The sequence below is a fragment of the Aulonocara sp. 'chitande type north' Nkhata Bay genome, linkage group LG17 (genome assembly GCF_057382095.1).
Source record: "Aulonocara sp. 'chitande type north' Nkhata Bay isolate Kocher_YH1m ecotype deep benthic linkage group LG17, A_spYH_male_GT1.1, whole genome shotgun sequence".
Classification (NCBI taxonomy): domain Eukaryota; kingdom Metazoa; phylum Chordata; class Actinopteri; order Cichliformes; family Cichlidae; genus Aulonocara; species Aulonocara sp. 'chitande type north' Nkhata Bay.
Window position 1 is genome coordinate 26,073,621 of NC_141360.1, and position 23,161 is coordinate 26,096,781.

At 41.3% G+C, this 23,161-nt stretch overlaps 1 protein-coding gene across 3 annotated transcripts in view; it reads right to left on the reverse strand.

The window, feature by feature from the left end:
- pawr (PRKC, apoptosis, WT1, regulator) overlaps window positions 1-23,161 on the reverse strand; it is a 79,477-nt gene that overhangs the window by 17,784 nt on the left and 38,532 nt on the right. For all 3 annotated transcript variants that reach the window (XM_086269968.1, XM_086269966.1, XM_086269967.1), the window contains exon 3: window positions 6,274-6,399. In XM_086269968.1, coding sequence (XP_086126094.1) covers window positions 6,274-6,399 — 126 coding nt within the window. The remainder of the gene's footprint in view (window positions 1-6,273; window positions 6,400-23,161) is intronic.

Consider the following 23,161-nt stretch of genomic DNA (forward strand, 5'->3'; position numbering starts at 1 on the left):
AATTATTGTGTGATCTAAAGGTTGTTTAGATCTTTGCAGCAGTGATGCTCCCCATAAAAAACGCTTTTGGTAAAGAAGCGATTCCCTGGAAAAAATGAAGTGTGTGTGAGATGAATACACATCTCCTCTTTCCTAAGGTCCTGTGCAGTGAAGGGTCCCGTATTTGATTGAGGAGCCTTGGCTTTGCTGCAATCTATCAGTCAGAGCTCGGCTTTTGTCTGACTCTCAGCATACAGCAGCCTCTGTGCCTCACTGACAAATCATCCATTACCTGTGGATGAAATCCCTCAACTTATCTCTTCCCTGGATCGATTTACAAAGATAGAAAAGAGTAAGAGGGCAAAATGTAGCAACAATCGGCCTTTAACTAAATAAAAGCACATCTTAGCATGAGGCCTGGTTGAAGTGGCACCTGGAATTAAGAGCAAATTAAAATAGGAGGTTGTCTTTTTGTAGGATTGTGTGTAAGCCAACAGCAGCCACAGCTGCTCCTAAAAGGCCAAGTCTACAGTAGCTGTTTGATCTTCTTCCTTCTTCATTAATAGTTGACTCTAAGGCAGACAGATGCTATTCTACTGCTGTACCTTCTAACTATAATACACAAGCCTCAGAAAACAGTGTTATAGAAAGTTTAGTTTAACTTCATTTTTTATACTTCTGTTTGATCTGAATATGGTCAGAAGACAAATTATCCATCGCTGTTTATGGAGCTATAATCGCCATTATTCTTTACTTCAACTCTGGAAAAACCATTTATTTTTCTGTCAGCCAAGCACACACACACACACACACACACACACACACACACACACACACCTAAATGTAAATGTGAGTTTACACTCTGACTTCCAAACTCTAGATGTCCACAATATGCAACCCTCCTAGAAACAGTTTGATGGTGTCCAACGAATGTTGATTTTAGTAAAGAACATTTGCTTTTCCATTTTCCTAGAAATTCAGCTCATCCAATCCGGCGATGCGGCACGAGTTTCATACATCAGGTCCGCTGGCGTACAAATAAACTCTACACTGTACCAGGGCACATCTGGGTTAGAGAAAAAGCGAGACCATGTGACATCACTCCTGCAGTTTGTTGAAGAGCAGCAAACACACAGGGTAATGCAGTCTCAGGTGTGGCTTTTCAAAACTCGATGCAGGTGACACCCTCTGTAACTTTGTAGTGATTAATGCAAAGCATGCCAAAGCGACACCTTATTGAATGGCCCGAGTAAAGAAAAAATAAAAGAAATTGTGGCAGCTGCCAATGGTATCGCTCAGACTCCTCAGACACACCTATGGCATCAGTTTCAAAATCCTACGTCACCTTGTTATCGCACTCACAAAACTTCAGGAAATGTGACCTCTGACCTCAAGGTTAAGGTCAGTGAGAGTCGAACTCGTCCAAATGTTTTTTAGTAGATACGTCTATGGTATCAATTTAAGGCTCCTACGTGGCCTCCTTCTCAAGTTATCCCATTCACAAGTTTAGGCGTGTACAAGAAGATGAACCCAGGAATGACGACACTTTTAGTGAGACCCTGCGAGCCTTATCAGTATGAATATGAGGTTTGAATTTCATTTTTTGCAGAGCTATAGGTTATAAATATATTAAACTGTTTTGCTTGTTGCTTTTTTTTTTTTTTTTTTTTTTTTTTTTTTAAATCATTTGCTCTTTTGTCAGAACCTTGCACTGCTTCGCGATCCTGCACCACAGTCTAAGTACTCCAGACAGCTTTAGTCAGTAACACAGAGGGAACAAGTTATTTATTTCTACCAATATTCTTCTTTATGCCTGCTATAGTAGAAAATAAATAAATATCTTCCGTCTTTTTGGTGGATGATCAACAAGTTTGATAAACATATTCAATTTAAATGTCACCATTAATTATCTGCAAGAATATGAATATTTAATGAGTAATCACAGCAGTGCGGGAGATGATCAGATTAAAATAACAGTACATTACAATAACACGACTCCAGGACCTTTAATACTGTTGGTAAGTTTTACTCTGTGATGTTGGAATAAAGGGTTGCTTTTAAAATTAAACTTTAATCATGTATAGTATTTCTGCACTGATGCAGTATTTGTCTTTGACTTTACCGCAACCACACCGAGCATTGTGAACCACCTGCTTGGGATACGAGTCTGCAAGACAGTGTAAATGTACAACTACTTCACTGCGCACAACACAAGCCTGTGTAACTTTATTTAGAATGTTCAAGCACCAGCGTCAGCTCCTACAACCCACATCGCAACGCTTACCAAGAATACACCGAGACAAACATCTACAGTAGAAATGAGCATTTTATCACTAGAATCGAGCACTCTACTTATTTCTGTGCTTTTGTAACCTGCTCCTTCTCCACAACACTCAACACCAGTTGGAATTTGTGATGAAACGCATTCAAAAGTCTTGGTTTGGACATTTATGAGCTGCTGTGGTCACAGATTTATGTTTTGGCAGCTCATTAAATTCAAAAGAAAAAAGAAAAAAGAAAATGAGAACATTTCTCAAGGATCAGCATCTCTGCCCATGAAAAGCTGATCTCTGGCATTCCAGCCAGTCGCCAAACAGCGCAGGGCTCAGTCGGTTTCTCTGCACAAAGCTGATAAAAATCACAATTTTACTTGGGGCATTCAATAAATCTGACAGAGAGAGAGAGGGAGAGAGATGCTCAAATAAGATGCATGATTGGCATTTTAAGGGATCCTGAGTAAACAGCAGCAAGTACTCAATGTGTTGAGATATTTGCAGGTTCTGGCTGCAATTACAAGCTAACATTTTTTATCTTACCGCTCTATTGTTATACTCAAGCTGTTTTGCAGTCCTCTCACACATTTTATTAAGATGCTAACCACACCTGGCTGTCTGGGTCTTTGATGCCAGCTGAAGAAATAGATGTCAAAATGCCAACCTGGAACATAAATTGAAGGCTGGAGATGAAAACAAGGCTAACCTATAAGCAGCGCTGTAAACAGTAGCAGAAAGTCATGTTAACCTCTTGTCCTCCCTTTCAGATTCCTAAAAGACCTTTTCTTACCCCCTAAAGTGCCTGAATTAGAAGTTAAATTTAAGGATCTTTCAAATTTAACTCCCCCATAGTTGTTGCTGGGAGCATGCCTGTCAGAGATAAGCACTGGTGGTTGGCCCATATAGCCATAATCTTGAACAAACAAAGGTGTGAATGTTATCAAATACTATTTTAGGCTCTACAGTGAATTGCACTTTGCTGCTAACACAGCTCCTGCTGGAAACGCCATGTGACGGGTTGTGAACACTTCCCTGCTGCTCAGACATGATGCTCTGCATCAGCACTGCTTCTTGGTGTTGAAAGGTGATAATGAAAAATGCAAATGTGGTCCTTAAAGAGTGCTGGATGGAGATTGCCGGGGATATGCTTTCTCCAGGTAAAAGAGAGAGAGAGAAAGTGAGAGAGAGCTGAACTTGTCTGCCGTGAACCTGGCTCCTTAATAAAAGCAGAGGATCCAGAGGAATGTTCCACGTGGTTCTGGGCTGCTAGATCACTAGAACAGGTTTCCTTGTAGGACCTGCATACCAGAGGGAGGTAAGCCCTGATAACAAGGAGCACTTGCCTGCACTGGGTCTCTCTGATTATCATACTTATCAGATACATGTGCAGGAGAAGAACCGTGTGGGTCTGAGCTCTAATGCACACACAGTGAACACATCTCAGACTAATTTAAATGCATCATGGGTCCCTTTTATAAACAGAGGCATTGCTGAATTTGAAACATCTGAGCATCTCGAGCAGCAAAGAAATACAGCTTGTTTTGGTTGGAAAATGCTCTGAGACCTGGGAAGGCAGTTAGCAGCAAAACAGCTCTGAACAGAAGGTGAACGGAGCTTCTTTTCAAAGCTTTTTGTCCACATATCTTGAAACAAGCTAAGAGGCCTGGCCTGATGTTGTATATCATCATGGAACTGACACAGAATTTGATCAATGGCGCCCAAGGGGAACGGCACTATTTTTTATTTTTTTTTAAACATGCTCCATCTTTGCAGATGTCTAACTGAGAGCTCTGCTATAAATCTGCTGATCGAATTGTATCCCTCCTGTTGTTTTTCCTCCAAGTCTGACTTCTTCTGAACAAGCTGGCACCGGAGCCCCATGAGAATAGAAATATCAATTTTAGATGAGTGACAGTGAGACATCTAATGGTTAGTTCCTGCATAGCCACATCTGCTCTGAGTTAGAGCTAATACGGAGATGGTGAGATTAGATTCAGCCCATGCATGATCGGGCATATTCTGCTCCAAATTATAAACCGAGGGTCCTCCCCTCTACAAAACTGGATGCGTGGCAAAGAGCTGATTCTACTGAACTCCCTGTTTGTTTACATGTAGAACACTTTATGTAAACAGTCGAATCCTTTTTATTATTATTTTTTTTATTGAGGCCACATCTCAGCAGGTGCTGTCACAGTCTTCCTGTTAGTGTGGTTGTTTGTGTACATATTTCATGCACAAGCCTTTGCTTCGCGTAAATAGCCTCAGACAGTTCCAGCCCAAAACAAAATAAGCCTGCTGATGCATAACAGCCAATCCATCTGGAATGCGTCTCCTCGCTACATCCACACGAGCTGTCACACAGCGGCAGAGCCATTAGATATTCCTATTTATTTTTTATTTCGTTCAAAAGCCGATTATCATGTCAGTCAGATGATTTTCGTACAGGATGTCTGAGTCGTCGGTACACAGCTGGATGCTTTCATATCCTCTCTGCACTCGAGGTTATATTGAAAATCAATGCATGTCCATTAGAAGAGAGTTTGAAATTACATACACTGGAATATGAACTACTGTTCTGGTGGAAGACAGAAGTCAAATTACCAATGTGCCATTATTTATTAAGGCTCTGTTTTTACTCGTTCATTTACATCCTCATTGTACAGAACACCTGCTGGACTCAGACAAAGACCAGACGGCCTCTGCAAGAGCTCACTTCTATTAAATAAACACAGATTCACTTGCCAAGATTAAAAGATTCAGTTTGTAGACATCAACAGTGTCAGGTTCACACTCTCAAGAACCAGACGCCTTCTACACAAACCAGATTCTGAAATTTGATGAATGTGGCCCTTCACTTTGTTGGCCCGAGCTCCACTGTGCTAACGCTAAGCGGTGGCGGGATGTGATGATCCTGTTGCGTTTCCACTCACGTTCAGGACAAAAGCTAATCATTATCAGTTATCTTTTATTTTTGTTTAGTCTATAAAATAGCGCTCTACAAGTATTCACAGGCCAAGATAAAGTCTATACACTGCTATTTTTTCCCTGGACACTCAAAGATATTTAATTTTGCGCAAATGGAAAAGTAAAAAGGTGCACGATTAGGAAGGATTCCAGCCATACTAACCAAAAATCTCACAGATTTAACTTGGCCATGTAAGTCATCCTCTTGGTCAGCGCTGTACCACTTCCTGGGTGGTACACTTTTAACCACTTGAAGTTCAGTGATGTGTGCTGGATCTGCTCCGGTGTTTCAATCCAATGCCTCTAACTTATTTCAGAGGAAAACAAACCGTCAGGGAGGCACAGCTACTGGGAAGAGCTAGTTTTAAGCAAAGACTGTGGTCTAAACTGTTTGTGCCAGTTCTTCCTTCCTCTAGTGTTGCAGGGTGTTAACAGCAGGACTGTGAGCTCTTCTGCTGAAAATTCATTGATTTTCTGGGAGGCCCAGTTCTCATTACAGTGCTCCCTGACCTGAAAGTCAGGCTGGTTTGACACAGAAGATGTTTGTCTCTCTAAAGTCCAAGTGCAACTGGTCTGAACAGGACTTCCAGAGAAAACAGCAGGAGCACAATAAAGAGGGGACTGATTTCCAAAAAAAAGAACTTTCTGATTACACCTTGCATCTCAAGTGTTTAAAAAAAAAAAAAAAGAAGAAAAAAGAAAAGAAAAGGAAAAAAAGAAGTTAATTAGACCACTAAAAAACCCAGACTTATGAGGAACTGTTGCACCAGCTGCTTTGTTTGTTACATTTTGCCTTTAACCTCTTTTTCCATTGATGATGAAACACCATGACACCTTTGTGTTTTGCAGCTTTTTTGCACAAACTAAGCATTCCCCGTGCCTCCCTGAGCTCTGAGTGTCTCCGTTTGGCCGCACTGATGTTACAATATGTAAGATACTCTGCTCAAAGACATAACAAGTGGAAAAAATGCTGGCTGTACTCTGTGGACATCCTGTGCTGAGGCTGATTTGCAAAATAAAAAAACAAAACTCCTTTTTATGTCATGTCACTTCTTACCAGTAAGTAGCCAGTGTCAGGGTCAGCTGTCATCGACTCATTCTGAAACGTGTTGGCCTGAACCAGCTCCTCCTCCTCCCTCCTGTCCTTCTCTCCGCCATCATCATCATCCAGCTCATCCAGGCTCTGTGATAAGGTGATGACAGATGAAATTAGGAAGTGAAGTGGACACAAACTATGTTTACATGCGCCATCTGTGTCAAGGTTGGTAAATTAAAGAAAACTTCATGCACACAGATCTAACATTGGTCCCATTTTACCAAATTTGCATCATATAAACAACTTCCTTGTTGGTTGCATAACCGTATATCGCACGAGGGTTGAGGAATGAGGAATCATTTGTGCATTTGTGTTTTCAACAGGCAGCTTGTCAGCAGCCAAACCTCTTCTCTAAGCCAAGGTATGTTTTTTTTTTTTTTTTTTTTTTACTGTATACAGATGATAAATATATTGTTTTATCTAAGCATCTTAACAGTGAGAGACAAAAACAACAGCTTCAAGTGTTCACCACACTCTAAATATTCACCCAAGAGAGATGCATGTGAGAACAAATCTCCTATAAAGCCAAATCAGGCCTTAACTTGTCCAAAAACAAAATGCTGAGTGACACACCGCAGGACAGCTTCCTGATGTTGGCCTTGTCGACTCACATTATTTGCTGTGTGTCAGCAAATAAAATGGCATTTACAGGTTTACTTGTTTTTTCTGAAGCAAAATTGGGGACAAACATAAGCAGAGAGTCAATTATTGGTGTCAGCATCAACTGTTAGCCACAGGTGTAGGTATCAGACCAGAACTTCACAACTGGTGCATCCCTGGTGCATTCACTAGTAGCAGGTGGGCGTCTTTTGTCCTGCCTCTGCTTGTTGCACAACAGAAGCTCCCTCACATTAATCCAGTAGTTTGAAGTGAACCATTTCCAGCTGTGTGCAGCATGTGCAAACTGAAAAGTTCAGAAAATGACTGACCTAATTATCACAATAATGTCAAGAATTCCTCTGTGAAAAAGGCTTTGGGACAGATTCTGTCTGACTTTTTATTATTTTGTATAAAAATATGCTCAGCTTGTTACTTTTTATACAATCTGCTTCTATGAATTCTTTATTCTCATCTGAAACTTTGTTTACTCTTCAAGATAAGTGTACAATCAAACCAACCCCACCCTCCAGTGCTTAACGGGTTGCTAGAGTCAGTCCCCCAGACAAATCCAACAGTAACTTCCTCATTTTATTGCATTTGAGTGCACTGACAGATGCGTGGTGACAAGCAAGGTCATTCCCACAGTAACAGCAATACTGACCTCTGGCTCAACACAACCAGGGTCTCCTCTTAATCCTCTTCAGACATGGTCACATTCACTTCCAGGAATCCCCCAGTCGCTACAGCTCAAACACTACCCTAATGCCAGATGGACTCTAGTACGGCAACAGGAAAACAGTCTGCACTCGACCTTTCACCTCTTGAGGACAAGTCAGGGGGGATTTTTGACCACTGGAATGTCCCTTGAAAACACAATAAAAGACACAATATAAACATACGGAGTGCAAACATCCCTTTGACAGAGGCTAGCAGCTTTCATAATCAAAGCAGAGAGCTTTCGAATAGTCTCGGAAAACCAACTTTACTTCTGATAATCTTAATTTTTTATTTTTATCTTAAAATATCTGCACAGCCCAAACTTCACACTGAGATGGAGTACGACAGAGTTACTGGGTTCATCTGTCAGGAGCGGCGGAGATGCATTGCACAAACACATCTCAACACTGACGGCCGGATCGTGACACGAGACAGAACGGGGGCCAAACTCCCAGAGGGGACAATGCAAACCAGGCTTTCCTGTTTTACACCGCAGGGTGAACAAAAGATGGCTGCCCAGCAGACCCTTCATCGGTAAAAATAGCCTTACAAGGTTAAAGAGGAATGCAGTCATTTGCAAGGCTTTTCCTGCCAAACTGTTTATCAGTTGTCCTTGGGGGAAATGCCAGTTCCTTTTGAGTCTCACTCAGAGCTTAATGCTAGCACTCTCCTCCACCTCACCGGTGCTCTCATCATCTCCCACACAGACACCTATGGAGGTATCCCACGATGGGGCATAATTAGGAGATTAAGAGCAATGAAATATGGAAAATGCCATAAAACAGAGTTCTGTCTGTGTCAACGCAGAGTGGATTGCGCAATGACTAACCACTCTGCTATGCACAAACTTTCCTAAAATGTGGAGTTGGGAATCTCAAAGTTTGTTTTGGAAAGAGATGGAGCCCACTTTGCTCTCTAGTATTCCAAATTGCTGTGCTTCTTTTTATTTCAGCTAAAGGAAAAGGGTATCTGTGCGAGTCCATATAAGGGGTGTTTCTGCTCCTGACATCATCATAGTGTTTATTTTTCTGGCCAGTTTCTTACCTTGGGCCAGCTGGGCAAAGCACTGAAAGTGCTGAAGGATGAGCGTCCAGGGCATTGACTGAATGCCTTGAGCAATGTATTTGCATTTCAACATTACACATAATTTCTTCAGCCCAAATAGTGTCACAGAAGTAATGCAATGTTCTGTAGCACCACTGTAGGGGCCTCGAGAGTCCCCCTCTGAAACGCATCACTCTCCACAAGTTTGTACATACAAGGACACACTTATAGCAGCCACTGTTGGCCTATTCTTTGCATATTTTAAAAACACTTTATATTTCTCTGTATACAAATGATATAATCTGGCGTTCATTTACCATTTTGCAGACAATTTTGTGCACACTTCACTGAGGCTAAAGTTCATTTATAACATAATCTAAATAAGTTAAGAAATTAAGAAGTGAAGAGCAAAGACACGTGTCCTCCCCCAAACAGTTTTGGAGAGTCGAGTGAATGCTGCCCAGCTGGGACCGATTATCTGCGGGAGAAGCACTTTTTACACAATACTAAACCCTAATTAAGATTAATTAAAAATACACTGAATGTTCTAAGATCATTAAATGTTGAGCCAAAATTTAAATGTACCAAAAGTCAAGGCACATACAGTAAACAGAGGTATCAGTTTGTGTACTGATGATATTAAAAAGATCATTACAAACTTCAGTGTTAGAGGACATCTCTCCAGAATCCTCTCTGCTTCCTGTTTACAACAGGACCAAGTGTCAGGGCGTGTTTACTTAAGAAAAGCACATATCCTGCTCCGCTTCAGCCTCCAGGCCTCTGACCGTCACTCTCCACATGAAGAATAAAAGAAGCTACATCTGGAGCAGAGCTTCACGGTCTACTGGAATGTGTGTTGTGGTTGGAAAGTTTCTCTGCAGGGAGGAAAATGATCACTCATCTATTCTGAAACTCCATCTCTGGCAGCAACAATGCAAAGGCTACAGTCTTTGTCTGCAGAACAGCAGGCTGTGTGCTTTACTTCCCTGCTCTTTAGCTTTTAAATGTTGGTCAAAGGGATGCTGTGTGATGGGAGAGGTGATGGGTTCCCAAACTAAAGTGGCTACTTTCAAATCTACTTAAGACATATTAAGATAAATGTCTTATTTTAAAATGCACAAAAAATAAAGCCTCAAACTGAGATCATTTTAGTTGGTTGAACACATGATTCAAGTTTCAAACCAAGTGTCCACAAAAAGCTGCTCAGCAACAGCTCAGCAGAGGTAGCTACAGCTGCAGTGACTTCCATGGCAAACAATCTGTACAAACTCACAATCTGTATTCAAGGGAGAAATGTGTACAGTGTGTCACTCGTCCCGTCTTCCTCCCCTTAGCCCCCCATGGCTGTTCTTCCCTGAGCCTGGTTCTGCTGGAGGTTTCATCCTGTTAAAAGGGAGTTCTCCCTTCCCACTGTCGCAAACTTCATAAAGGGGGTTGTTTGATTGTTGGGGGTTCTCTGTAGCATTGTAGGGTCTTTATTTTACAATAAAAAACACCTTGAGACAAAGATAACCCAAGAAAATTAAAAAAAAAAGCAGTTTTTAAATGATGATTTCATTGATTGAGGAAAAAAAGATAGATATGTGGATTAGTCAAATTCCTGACCTGAATCCAATTGAGATGCTGTGGCATGACCTTAAAAGGGTGGTTCATGCTCGAAAACCTTCCAATGTGGCTGAATTACAACAGGTCTACAAAGATGAGTGAACCACAATTTCTCCACAGTGCCGTAATGAGACTTTTTGCGAGTTATCACAAACACTTGATTGGAGTTGTTGCTGCTAAAAGGGTGGACCAACCAGTTATCAGGTTTGGGTTCAATCACTAGTCCACAAAGGGCAATGTTGGTTTGGATTTTTTCCCCTTTAGTAATAAACACCTTCAATAAGAAACTTCACTTTCTGTTTTTACTTATCTTTGTCTAATATTTAAATTAGTTTGATCTGAAACAAACTTTTCATCCAGACGTAGCACAAAACGCTACGTCCGGATGAACAGAATCAACTTTTGGAGACTGCACCACAAAATGTCTGAGCTGCAGGAGGGCCTGGATAGGAGGGTCCCAGGATGACCCCTTTACACGTTTTGGCTTCACTGCATGTTCACCTTTTAACCGTTTTGTTTTGGCACGAGATAGCCTGTCCCTTTTACTTCCACTTTCTCATACTCTGTGCAGATCCAGTCTAAACATACATTCTGTCAAACTGCCAACAGCTCGACCACTTAGTCCTCAGATTTACCTCCAAACAAGCAAAGGGCAGCTCCAACAAAGGCACGCTCGTATACAGCAGACTTAATGACTTCTGTGTATTAATCACCTGCCACTCGCCACAGCACAGTGACTTCATTAAGATGATCTATTAGGGAAGAGGTAAACTGGCACACCGATGCCCACTGTCTTTTAATCAAGACTGCCAGTCAAGCTCAGGTAACGGGCACAGACAGGCACAGCACTGCGCTCAGGTATGGCAGAGATCAAAGAGAGGACATCCGCCCCGGAGCTGCAGGCTGATTAATGTGACACCACCGACTTGCCAAGGTCGCCGTTAGGTGCGGCAGAGGTATGCCAACTCTGAGCAAGAGTGAGACATCATTTGACATCCCCCCCAAAATACGACTGGATCATCGTCAGGAAAAATATTACATTTAATTCTCCAAAGAAAATATTTTCTATTGCTGCCTGTGGCCTCCAACCAAAAAAATAATGTTTTCTTTAATCAGCTACTGGTATGTCTGAAAAAAGGCTGAGAAGTAGAAGACACTAGATAACCAATGTGGGGGTTTTAGTGTGAAAACAGGGTGAATGTGTGCGTCCAGAACTCAAGCAACTGAAGCTTGAATATGTCCAAGATCAAATGAATCATGATTTTGGTTTCTTAAGTATTTGCTGAGTTGTTATTAGGGTTATGATCTGATATCCTTTTCTTGTTTCTTACGTCTATTGTGTTTACTACTTTCTGCCCATACCAATTGTCTCACTCATGTCCAAGTAGCCAATCAGCTTCCAGTGTACCACCACAAGTGGCCAGATCACCTTTGCTCTTCCAGAATCTTACCTTTCCATCCATCGCCTATGTTCCTTGATTTTATTTTTTCCTTGTATTTTCTTGTGTATTAAGTCTTGTTTATTTTTCAGATTTTTGCTGCTCTCCTGGTTTCTTTTGGTGGATTGCATTTGGGTGCTCTGCTTCTGTGGTTTGTTATATTTCCACATGCCGACACATAACCAACATTTATACAGAGGAAAGGACATAAAAGGCACATAAAAGCACCACTTCTCAAAACACTAAAGCTGTATATTTTAAAAAAAGGTCTACCACCACTTCATTTATGATTTATCACAGTTCACAAACCCAGTCCCGCTATATCTATCCTTTCCAAAATCAGATGCCTTTGCATTTGGTTCAAGTCTCAAAACTGTACAAGAGGGCCTTTTTTTTTAAAGATAGGGTTGTTTAGGGACAGAGTCGAGTCAAACAGCGTACATGACTTTCCCAAGAATCAAAAGCTTTCATTGGCCTCAAAGCCCCGGGCTGCTTTCTTTAAAACAGTCTGTTTATCGAGCAAAATCTTTCACTCTTCAGCTTTGAATTCTGAGTCTTGACCCTCATTTTCACTCCAAGTGAGAATATAATATTTTAATCAGCACTTCGCCAGACCTCAAAATGAGTTCCCTCTACACGGGGGGTTCTGGAGAGGAAGACGAAAGAAAGAGAGAGAAAAAATACTTTCTGCAAACAAACAGGGGCGCGGCTGTTATTACTGAGAGAGAGAGAGAGCAGCATCAGCTTCCTCGGGATGCGTTAGCCTGGGATGAAGGCCTGAGGGCAGGCCAGTTGGGCTCAGCAGGTCTGGGCAAAGATCTCTGACAGTCTGCAAAAGCTTTAATACATGTGTGGGAAACAACTCTATTCATGCTTTTAAGTTTGCCAAACTTGTTGTTCTCCTGTCTATAACCTCCACAGTAGGTTGGAACAGAGCACCGACTTCGACCGGGCTTGTAAACAGACTGGCCGCGTGTCCGTTTTAAGTATGCGCTGGCAGGGTTGAGAGGATAGAGGAATATTTACAGTTTTGGGGAGGAGGGTCACTGTTTAAATGGCACGTTAAACTCCAACACCGCAGACCTCCACCAACAACCACATGGCCCCTGCTCAGCCCTCGGCTCAGTGATGTGGTACTCAGTGAGAAGTCTGAAACCAGAGACAACACGATTGCAGAGATGTCTGTGTCTCCATGCATGTGGTAGACATGCAGAGAGAAGCCGCAAAGTCAAATTGGATACATTTGCATAAATATTTTAAATGTTAGTCCCAAAGAATTGTATTGCAGAGTCTGGTTCTAATTTTCATTAATCTTGAGCCCTGATATTATTATTGGCCCTAAAAATAGCATCAGTTAGACTAAAACCAGGTTTATTATGGGGAGTTAAAAGTTTTCATATATAGAGTTCACCTGTTCACATCAGTTCCCCAAAGGAATTGTATTTTTTTTCCATCCTTGGTGGGCAACACAAAACCATGGAACTGTATAACTGAGAGAACAAATAATTGGAGTTTATCAAACAGAAGACTACTGCTGTGCAACTGCTGTTACAGAGCGAGTTACAGTGGACCCCGCCGGACTAGACTGGACTGGAGGCACGTAAAAGAGTGTTAGACAATCTAATCATGTGCTCGGCCACTAACAGTAACAGCAGCCAAAGAGAGAACTGCTTTTACCAAAGTAAGCAATTACTGGTAATTTACAGCAAAATTAATGAGGAAGCAGTACAATTTTTTACTTCCCTAAAACCTCGCACTCTATTAAAAAAAGGAAAAAAGTGAAGCTAAATCCCATCATGACAATAAGTTTGCATCTGAATTTACAATTTTCTGTAGAATCTCTTGGAAAAAAAACAAAAAAAAAAAAAAACAGATTCCTGGTCCAAATCTATTTGGATTCACATTTTTTCCTTAGTTATGTTCATGACTAGTCCACCAGACAATTAAACATTATCCCATTTGCTATTTGACACCCCAAAATACTAGTTTGTTACACTACTTATTACCATTTGAAACAATAGACAGCGCCAGTTAACTGCTGGTTCTAGGCTGTTACGTCAGCGCTGTAGCCCCGTCACGACAGCTGCACTAACAAGCTCAGTTCTGCAGTACTCTGGTGCACAAAGTAAAAGGTTTAAGGCTTTAAGGTTTATAATCACTCGGCTGGAACGATGTCTAACTGCTTTCTGATGGAAAAGAAGGCTGCTGGTGCTAACGCTGATCATTTCAGCCCCAGTCTGTAAAGTTGATATAGTGTGTGTGCATGTTACGCACAGTGCCACATGTTTTAGTAAGACATTTTTCCCCATTACATTACATAAGTAACAACCTATCGTAATGCACGATGCCTTCAAAGGCAGCTCTTCAACGTGGATTGAGAGAAGCACATGGGAGGTCAAGGGAAGACTACAGATAACTTGTTTTCCCCTGGTTTAAGTAGGCTTACTCGACTCTCACGCTGCATCTCTGACCCTCAGCTGACCATAAAATGTTTGCGACAGTAACCCCTCTGCATGCAAAACTCGGAAGGCTTTAACAGTAGCTGCACAGCAGATTAGCCGGATTTTATCAACATGAGCCTCCTCAGCTGAATATCAGTCCAGCTGACTCACTGCATCAATGAGAAAAACAGACGTGTTTCACCTGTCAAACTCTGGCACAAAACAGTTATTATCAATTCAGATCCAGCTGTGGGTGAGTTCTAAACTGCTCATTCTAAGCATGACATCAAGGTGAAATTAGGAGTTATATGAAGCAAGTGACATTCTGTGTCAATGGAATACAAATTGTATGACAGGCTGTGCAAAACTATTTGGTCTTGCTAATGGCTGACATTAACCAGTCTTGTCAAATGCCATGAAATTGTGTAATTACAGTTGTTCTTTGGATCCATTGATCCAAAGTTGAATTTTGTTTACATTTGATTAGATTTGCTCAATTAGAGAAAATTAAAAATTCTCACTCCTGTATCAATCATATTCTAAAGCACCTAATCCACTTCATGCGTCCATGCTACATGCATTTATTATTTTTGTTTGTTTTTATTATTATTCTGAAACCTAACCAATACCTGTTCTTTGTTTCTTCCCAGGCATAAACATTGTTATCTCAGGAAACTAGAGCGCAGACAGGCCCTCTGCCTCATTAACAACGCTGACCCGGATCAGAGGGAAGGAGATGCCTCTTAAAGTAAGAGCACCTTCAGCAAATCAGCTCTTTTGGTTTTCTCTAGTATCACACATATTGATGATCCACATCTCGGCTCAGAAGTCAACAGAGGTCGTTTAAAACATGCTATATATAAACTCTGCCCTCTTCTGCACATGATTGAGGTGGATGATCTGCTGTGGTGACCCCTAAAGGAAGGCGCTGAAAGAAGTGCACTTTTTGAGCTTTAATCAAGGTTACAGTCTTTCTGCTAGGTTAACTGCTCTGTGGGAGTGGATGGTGTACAGTGGAAACACCAACCCTGATGAAAAACCTGCAGCAGGCTGAATGCTATACTTTCCACAATCAAATACATGAGGGTCTATTCATTTAGTCAAAGGTGAACACACAAACATGCGGATGTCTGTGCATCTTCCAAAACACTCGAATGCCCCACAGTTATGCACGTGGCCTTCAGGCAGACAGACTGTGCTTGAAAATGCTGATATGAAGGACAAACACTGCATGGTATCCAGACTATAATCAGAACCTCTGCTCAGGAGCCAGGTCAGCAGTATGTGTGTGTTCAACTGGTTCTCTTTGCAGTTATTTAGGCCAGCATATGCAGAGATTGTTGCCCCCTTTCCATCAATGTGGTGCCAATGACTAGTTACCCTAACTACACAAAGAACATCACAAAATTGCTAGGTCGAAGTCGGAACCGCAAAGATTTCACCAGTGACTAGAAGATGGAGCCCTCAGCTTTCATCCATCATGACTTTCTTCCACAATATTTCCCAAACATCTGCTATTAATGTTAAGTAATGATCAGTACTCAAACCTGATTAAATGTCAGCTGGTTTTCAAAAGCAGACCTTTCTCAGGACCAGCACCACATTAGAGGAAAAGTATAAAGACTGGATTCTCGCAGTACGCCAAAATAAAATAGCGGTACATAAATTAGGTATTCATCATTCATTTTCGCTGTGGTCTTCTTGAATAACGAGGCGGCTCTTTTCCATTCTTTGCAAATATCTCCACATTAAACATGCGTCATAGCAGGTCTCATATGTTAGCAAAATTGTGCTGACTTGCTCTGTAGTTTAGCCGTAAAGTGGTTTTTATTTCATCTAGTCACCGAAAGCTAAATCTTTAATTATGTAATCCATCACAGTGAACTTGTAGCCTACATTCACTTTGTCAGAGTAGGGACTTTTTAAAGTGATCTGCAGTTAAACTGCATTACCAAGCCGGCAAGAGAAAAATGAAAACACATAACGTAGTGTACTGAATGATGCAGCTCAAACAAATTTTAAGTGTCTCAAATGAATCTATCGTAGTGTACAGCAGTGATGCAACTGTCAAACTGGTCTTAAGAGCCAGTTCATCTAAAGCTTTAAGTCTACAATGTTTAATGAAATAAGCACTTTTATTTAGAACCCGCAGACTAACAAATCCTCAGCCATCCTGACAAGCCCATACAGACACTCATCCTCCCAATACATGATTTTGAGTAATAACTGCTTTTCTTGAAGCGCAGTAAGATAGTTTAAACATCTGCATGTCCCAACCGCAGACTGAGATGCTTGTTACAAAAGCCAGATAGAGACGGCGGGGGCAGGCTGGTGGTGAGGGCTGCTACAGCGTTTATCCCAGCAGCCTCTCCTGAGTCCCGTTTCCCAGTAATGAATCCCGTTCCTGCAGGCCAGCAGTAATAATGGGGTACCTTCTGCTCGAAGTGCCGAAACAGCGGGGGGAAGTGATCCTGTGTTTTGTCTAACCCCTAATCTTGTTTTCGCCCCAGTGCTGGCATCCGTGGGCCTTCCTTCCTGTCCTGAATTTTTTTTTTTTTTTTTTGAAATTTCACAGCAAACTTGTACCAAGCTGAATCATGATAATTGTGTTCCAACACGTTCACCGTTTATAGTTGAGCAGAACCTCAGCGTTACCCTGTTGTTTTCCATCTTACGTCCCGTTGTCCAAATACAAGCGGGATCTGGAAAACCACACAAGCTGCTGAAAAACATACAAAGGAAGAAGAGAGAAGCCAGAGGACAAGAGAGCACTGAGACAGCATCAAACATCCTGCAGCTTTCTGATTGCGCAGTTAAGCCTTTTACCCAACAAGCTGGATTTTGTTCTTCCACAGCCTGTGGATTTTTAGTTTCTCTTTAAATATTACAACAGAACAGGATAACGTGCTCACCAGAGGCTGCGACTTCTCTGGATTAGTTACAGCCAGGGCCTCTGTTGCATGCTGATTTTAAGGGGACCCATTACAGTGACTGCAAGCTCTATGCTTTTCTTCTTGGATCTAGTAGAGTAGCTTTGCATGATTGGCAGTTCAGCATTATCCTCATTTAGTTCATACTTGGCGATGGTGCAGACCCTCAGTTCATCCTGTGGACTCTTTACAATATAAATCACATTAAGGCTTCTGTTGTTTTGATTAGGAGCTGTATAAATAAAATCAAACTGAACTTTGCAAACAAAAGATTCTACCAGCAGGTGGGCGGGGCTTAGCCCACCTGCTAGCCCTCAGGCATTTCTTGCACATACACTAAGCTCATTATTTGATAGTATAAATAGAAAAAAAATGTGCAAGAGTATATATGAAAGCATAAAAGTCCATTTTACCTCTTTTAAGAAATACGGAAAACACAGTTAGCTTTCCGTGGTGAGAATATACTGTGTATATGACATTCTGCCTGTGATATAGATAGATAGGAAGGATATCTTGTACAGAGCTAAGAGTTTACAGCCGCTTATCTTGTGGACATTATATCAGAAGACTACAATGTGACCCCCTGACCCCAAGCTGCAGTTGAAAGCCTCTTATTCTCCACCAACGTGCTCCGTGGAATGTCTGCTATCTCCTCACATGTACAGCATCTCTACTATTGCAGGTAACACAATGCCAAATGGTTTGCTTAACATCTGCTATCCCTGGCCATTCTGTTTTACCAATAAAGCCTCCCGAGTAGCTAGACATTGGTATGTTTTGCAACCTGCCGTAGATTGAGCTCATCCATTTGGCAGAAGATAAACAAGTGGCGCTTTCAGACAGAGCGGTTTTGTGTCAGCAGACCCTTCTCGTGATGGACTTCTCACAAAGAAAAGGGATGCACTGTGCCGGTGTGGAGCACTGACACTTGAAGAGCAGAAATCTTTCCTGCCTCTCTGTTCACAGGGTTTATGTAATGACCGAAGCAGTCAGAGAGCCAAGTGCCATTCAGTCCTTGCTGCCTTTCTGCTCGGCCATCGTGTTTCTTGGCCACCGCTACGGTGTTTTCTTGGCTCAGGGCTCAGGCTTATTCAGAGCTCTAACGACTCTGGGACTATCCAGGTTTCATAGACCTATCAAAAAGAACCACAGATATTCTGTGCAGGAGTTAAGCCAGATCCACTACATCCAGGAAGCTGCAGAAGTGCTAGCAGCAACTGAAGAGCATACAGCTTTCCACACACACACTGCCAGATTGATGACACTATAGCAGAAAGTCATTTTTCACAAGCATATATACAATACAGTCATTTTCAGAGTTCAACATTATAATAATAACAACTTCTAAGTCTATTTTATATGAGCCAAAAAAAAGCTCTAATTATGCAGCGTGTTTCAGAAGGCTTAACAAGCAATTATATGTACAATTTCAAACGTTTGCCTTTGTTTTGAGACTCAAACAGATTTGTATAAAATGAATTTCCTTATTAACCACGTGACTCATCTTTACAAGCACAGCAAAACAAAATTAGAGTAATTCCACACGGCTAAATTTGGATTGCACTTTTGCACGTTAATGTCTTAACAGGGTAAAATTACAACAGGCTGAATAATTGCTTCCTGATTTTCTGTATTTGCATTCCAGAGTAAGGTGGTTTCATATCCTGCTGCAGACTACTGCAGTACACGTTCTTGTTTCTTTGGCTTGATTTCAAATTACTTTTCATTCAAATTTGGCATCTATTCTGATTTAATCCAATAATGAGAAAGGTGGGGATTGATCTAGCATAAACAGGGAGCAGGCTATACCTAAGATCACACTGAATTGCCATTACCCTAGCTTATCATAACAAATATGCTGAATGCATTTCCTAATCTTGTGGTTTCAACTTCAACAACAACAACAGAAAAGCATAGTATGTAGTCACCTGCTCTGGGCTAAACATGCATGCACAAATGAATTTTACTTTAGCTCTTCACAATCTTGTACACTTCTACCTCCAAGAAAACCAAGATGGTGACAGCATAATTGGTGAATTTGAGACTTCAAAAGCAAATGCCAACAACCATCTTTCATATACAGTCTTTAGTGTGCAAAGACTGCTCAAGTACTCTTACACAGAAAGTGTATCATGCAAACCAGTTTGACATGGATGTTTTAACTTCACAGCACAATGCTCATCTGCCCTGCTTTCTGCCGCCCTCTGTTTTTATTGAAACTTCAGAGAAACAAGTAAAAAGTCAGCGTGGGAACAATATTCAGGGAGAAGTACTGTAAGGTAGTAAATATATTTTGTGAAACTGTTCTTGCACAGTGCAGAAGACTGCACCTGAGATGGCCTGCGCTTGCCAAGTGATTATGAAGAGTAAGAGAAGAAGCAGCAAGTCAGATGAGCCCTCAGTTTGCCGAGTGTCTGCTGGGCAGCTGGAGAGCAGTAGCAGCCCGAGGGCACCTGATGGCAGTGCTTAACCATCCGGTTTCCCGACCGACACCTGAACAACACACCTGGCTATAGAAAGGTTTGTGGTTGTGTCACATCTCTGGGCAAACACAGCTGTTGCTGTCATGGAGTCACAGAGGCGAAAGACCAAAACACAGTCCTGAAAAAGTCTGGCGTAGCTGAACAGTCAGTAGGTGTGTGCAGGTGTTATTTTGCAAGCATTATGTTGAGCTAAATTTATCTCTGAGTATCTGGGTGAGTTCTGTTGCTTTCCCCCCAGTCTATTTTTGGTTTTGACGATTGGGAAATTAGAAAAAACAACCTCAGTAGACACTTTGTAGGTATTTCCTGGGTTTCTTGTGATAGAAAGCACCGAAACTAACTATTTATATGCACTTCTTCTCAAAAGAATGCACTAGAAGATCAGCTGAAAAGTACATTTGCTGCCACAATGTCTCTTGGCAGCGTCCATCTGCCCTAGAGTGCTGTTATCATGCAAAAACCAAACCCAAAATTATCCCCAAAGTAATCCAAAACTACATTTATTAGATTAAAAAGTAAGATTAGCACCGTCCATGCTCATTTCACTTTCAGATAAAGAGAAAATTTAAAATTCTTTAGTGAAAAAAAAGTTCATACTTGCGCCACAGGGAAATTCTTTCACTTACAAAACAAAGGAATAAATTAGCATTCAATCAAGCACCACACAAAAACTGTGGTCCCCCCCAAAAGATGCCAGAGAGGCTGGGGTATTTGCTTAGAGTCTTGATCTTGTCATTAGTGAAGAATGGTCTGGAAAGCAAAGATTTCCTCCTGAGAATGTCCGCTTTTTGGCATTTTAAAAGGTTTGGCTCGTCGAAGAGGGATTTCTGAGTCTAAATCACAGCCTAATTAAGGAGATAATGTCTCGTAGAAAAAAAAAAATAACAAGTACCTCTGGCAACCAGCGCACCCTGCAGCTTCAGAGCAGGTCACAATTCAATTATTTTAGACAGAGCATCTTGCTGTCTCTTAAAAATCAAATTTAGCAGTGGGATTAGGCTGCTTTACAGAAAATAAATTGCCTTCTTTGTCTTGTTAGCTCCGGATCATTCTGCATTTTTCACCACGTCTGGCTGCTTTTCAAAATAAATAAATAAATAAATAAATAAATAAAAAGGCTCATATTTTTCTTCATGGAATCATTTTTGCTGAAACACCATCAGACTCACACAATATCTCACACTCACATGCACAGTAGTCTACACAAGGCTACCATCTGGTAAACAACCCTGGGACCCATTGTGAGGTCCCAGTGTACCATACAACTGTATCCATCTGTTTCAACTCATTTTGTTCCCCTCGTTTTGTTTGTTGTTATTAGAGCCCTTTATTGTGTTGGGAAATTATCACAAGACAAAATTTAAGCATTCACAGATATGGCATTTCTATGGATTATTGGCTGTGTGTGTAGCTATATCAATACCGAACGTAATTCCATCCATATTGAGCAATTTCACATTCTTCAATGTTTGTTGATGAAATGCAAAAGCACAGATGATTTACGCTGAATAGTTACAGTTTCCCAGATATACGGCTTACTTGGACAGGCAGGGGATCTTGTTATATTGATGCCTGCCAAAGTATATTTATGAAATGTACTTCCATTTTTCCATCCATATGATCCACAACATGACTAATTTAGTACTGAAAAATCCTAGCACTATTATTTTTAAAAGTTCAGCTCAGGCTCTGGGCCTTCCAGCTTTAAAATCTTGGACTGCATCAGTCCAAGATTCTGGATGTTCTTGCTCTGGAGGTCTACTGCAAGCTGAGGAGCCATGCTAAAAAGAACCAGAAGCAGGGGGAAAGCTGACACGGCTATGCAGAAGCTCGTTCAGGCTGTAGAGGCTTATGGGAACATCTTCACCAGCTATAGTCCAAGATGGAAGAATTGGGCCTGTCTACGTCATGAGAACCCTACATGTTGACAGACTGTATATACACTCAGACCTTTTTTTTTTTTAAAGTTTGCTAGTTTTACCTTCAGACTTGCCTTAAATCTTCACAGCACAGATTGAACAATGTGCTGAAATCATTCCTCAAAGATTTTAGTCCATATTGACACAAAGCATCACACAGCTGCTGCAAACTTCTCAGTTGCATGCTCCGGTTCCACCGCATGTCAAGGTGTTTGATTGAGATCTGGTGACTATGGAGGCCATTTATGTGAACTCATTGACACGTTCAAGAAACCAGTTTGAGAGGATTACTGCTTCGTGATGTTAGCCTGCTGGACCGTAAAAGGATTATGGGTCAGCAGCAATACTCAGGTAGACTGTAACTTGATATTTTGTTATGACAACAGGTAGGCTAACAATAGAAATATCCTGTTTAGGTTCTAAAGTAGTGCAGAGCATTACTGGCCCTACCTTCAGGCTTCTGCTGCGTCATGTTTCATGTTTTTTGTCAGCTTTAGCTCATCACTAGAATGACACAGGTTGATTTGGGAGTGCAATAACCCCTCAAAACACATCAAATCTATAATAAATGGCAATGAAAAGGGTTCAGTGAAAGACTAATGAAGTGCCTGTTATTAATCGGTCTTCAGCTGTCATTCGTGACTCATTGCTTGCCAACCTCCGTGGTTGAATTCATGGGTGGAATTCACAAGTTACAGCCTATAGGAGCAGCTTTTCCCCCAACAAACAGCAAACGTAGTACCATCTACCTACCTACCGCGCAGCACAGCAGGACGGGGGCCTCTGGGACTCTGGTAGCTGTGATTGACATGGCTTAGGAAGAAAAACAATGAGTGGAACACAGAGAAAACACTTCTATTTAAAGCCTACATCTGCCAACCTGTTCTCCATGCAATACCATTCCCCATTTTCATTTCTATTCATGATGACTCCTGTTGAGAGATGGACCATTCCAGGTGAAAGAGATGGGAAGCTGGCTGGCGGATACACCAAAAAAATTATTTATAATCAAAATAAAAAGTGAGGCGATACCCTCAGAGTTCACATTCACAAACGGTGAAAATAATGGAGTGGCGAAATAAGAGGCTTTAGAGGGATGCGTCTGTCGGCATCAATGTTTAAAAATAATGAACCAAGATGTCTTGTTGTGAGGCACGACAGGCAATGACGTCACTTCAGAAACAAACGCCTAAACCATTTGGTGCCATTTAAGATGAACGTGTGTTTTCTGTAGGCCTTTGTGCGTTTCTCTCCTCTCTTTGTAAACCAAGACAATTACAGGCTGTTAACAAAGATTTGACTAATTTACTCTGCTTGTAAAAGAGGTGTAAGCATGAGCTAGAGGCAGGTGACGTGTGACACGAGCCATTTGGGAATTTGGAAGAATAATGGGCTTAATTCAACAGATGTGCAACAATTAGATGAGATGTTGCTGATCTTTAAATAAAAACATAAGCAAATGATGTACAGTACCGCTCCAACAGGACTAAGCTTTTCTAACAAGCTCCCATCAGTCTGACAACCATTATTTGACTATCACTGCGGTCAAGTAAACAACATAACTTCCCCACTACCCTCAACTGTACACACTTGCTTATATTACTTTAAATGCATGCATTATACAAATCTTTACTTTTGTTTCCTTTAACATGCGCTGTGTTACATTTCCGT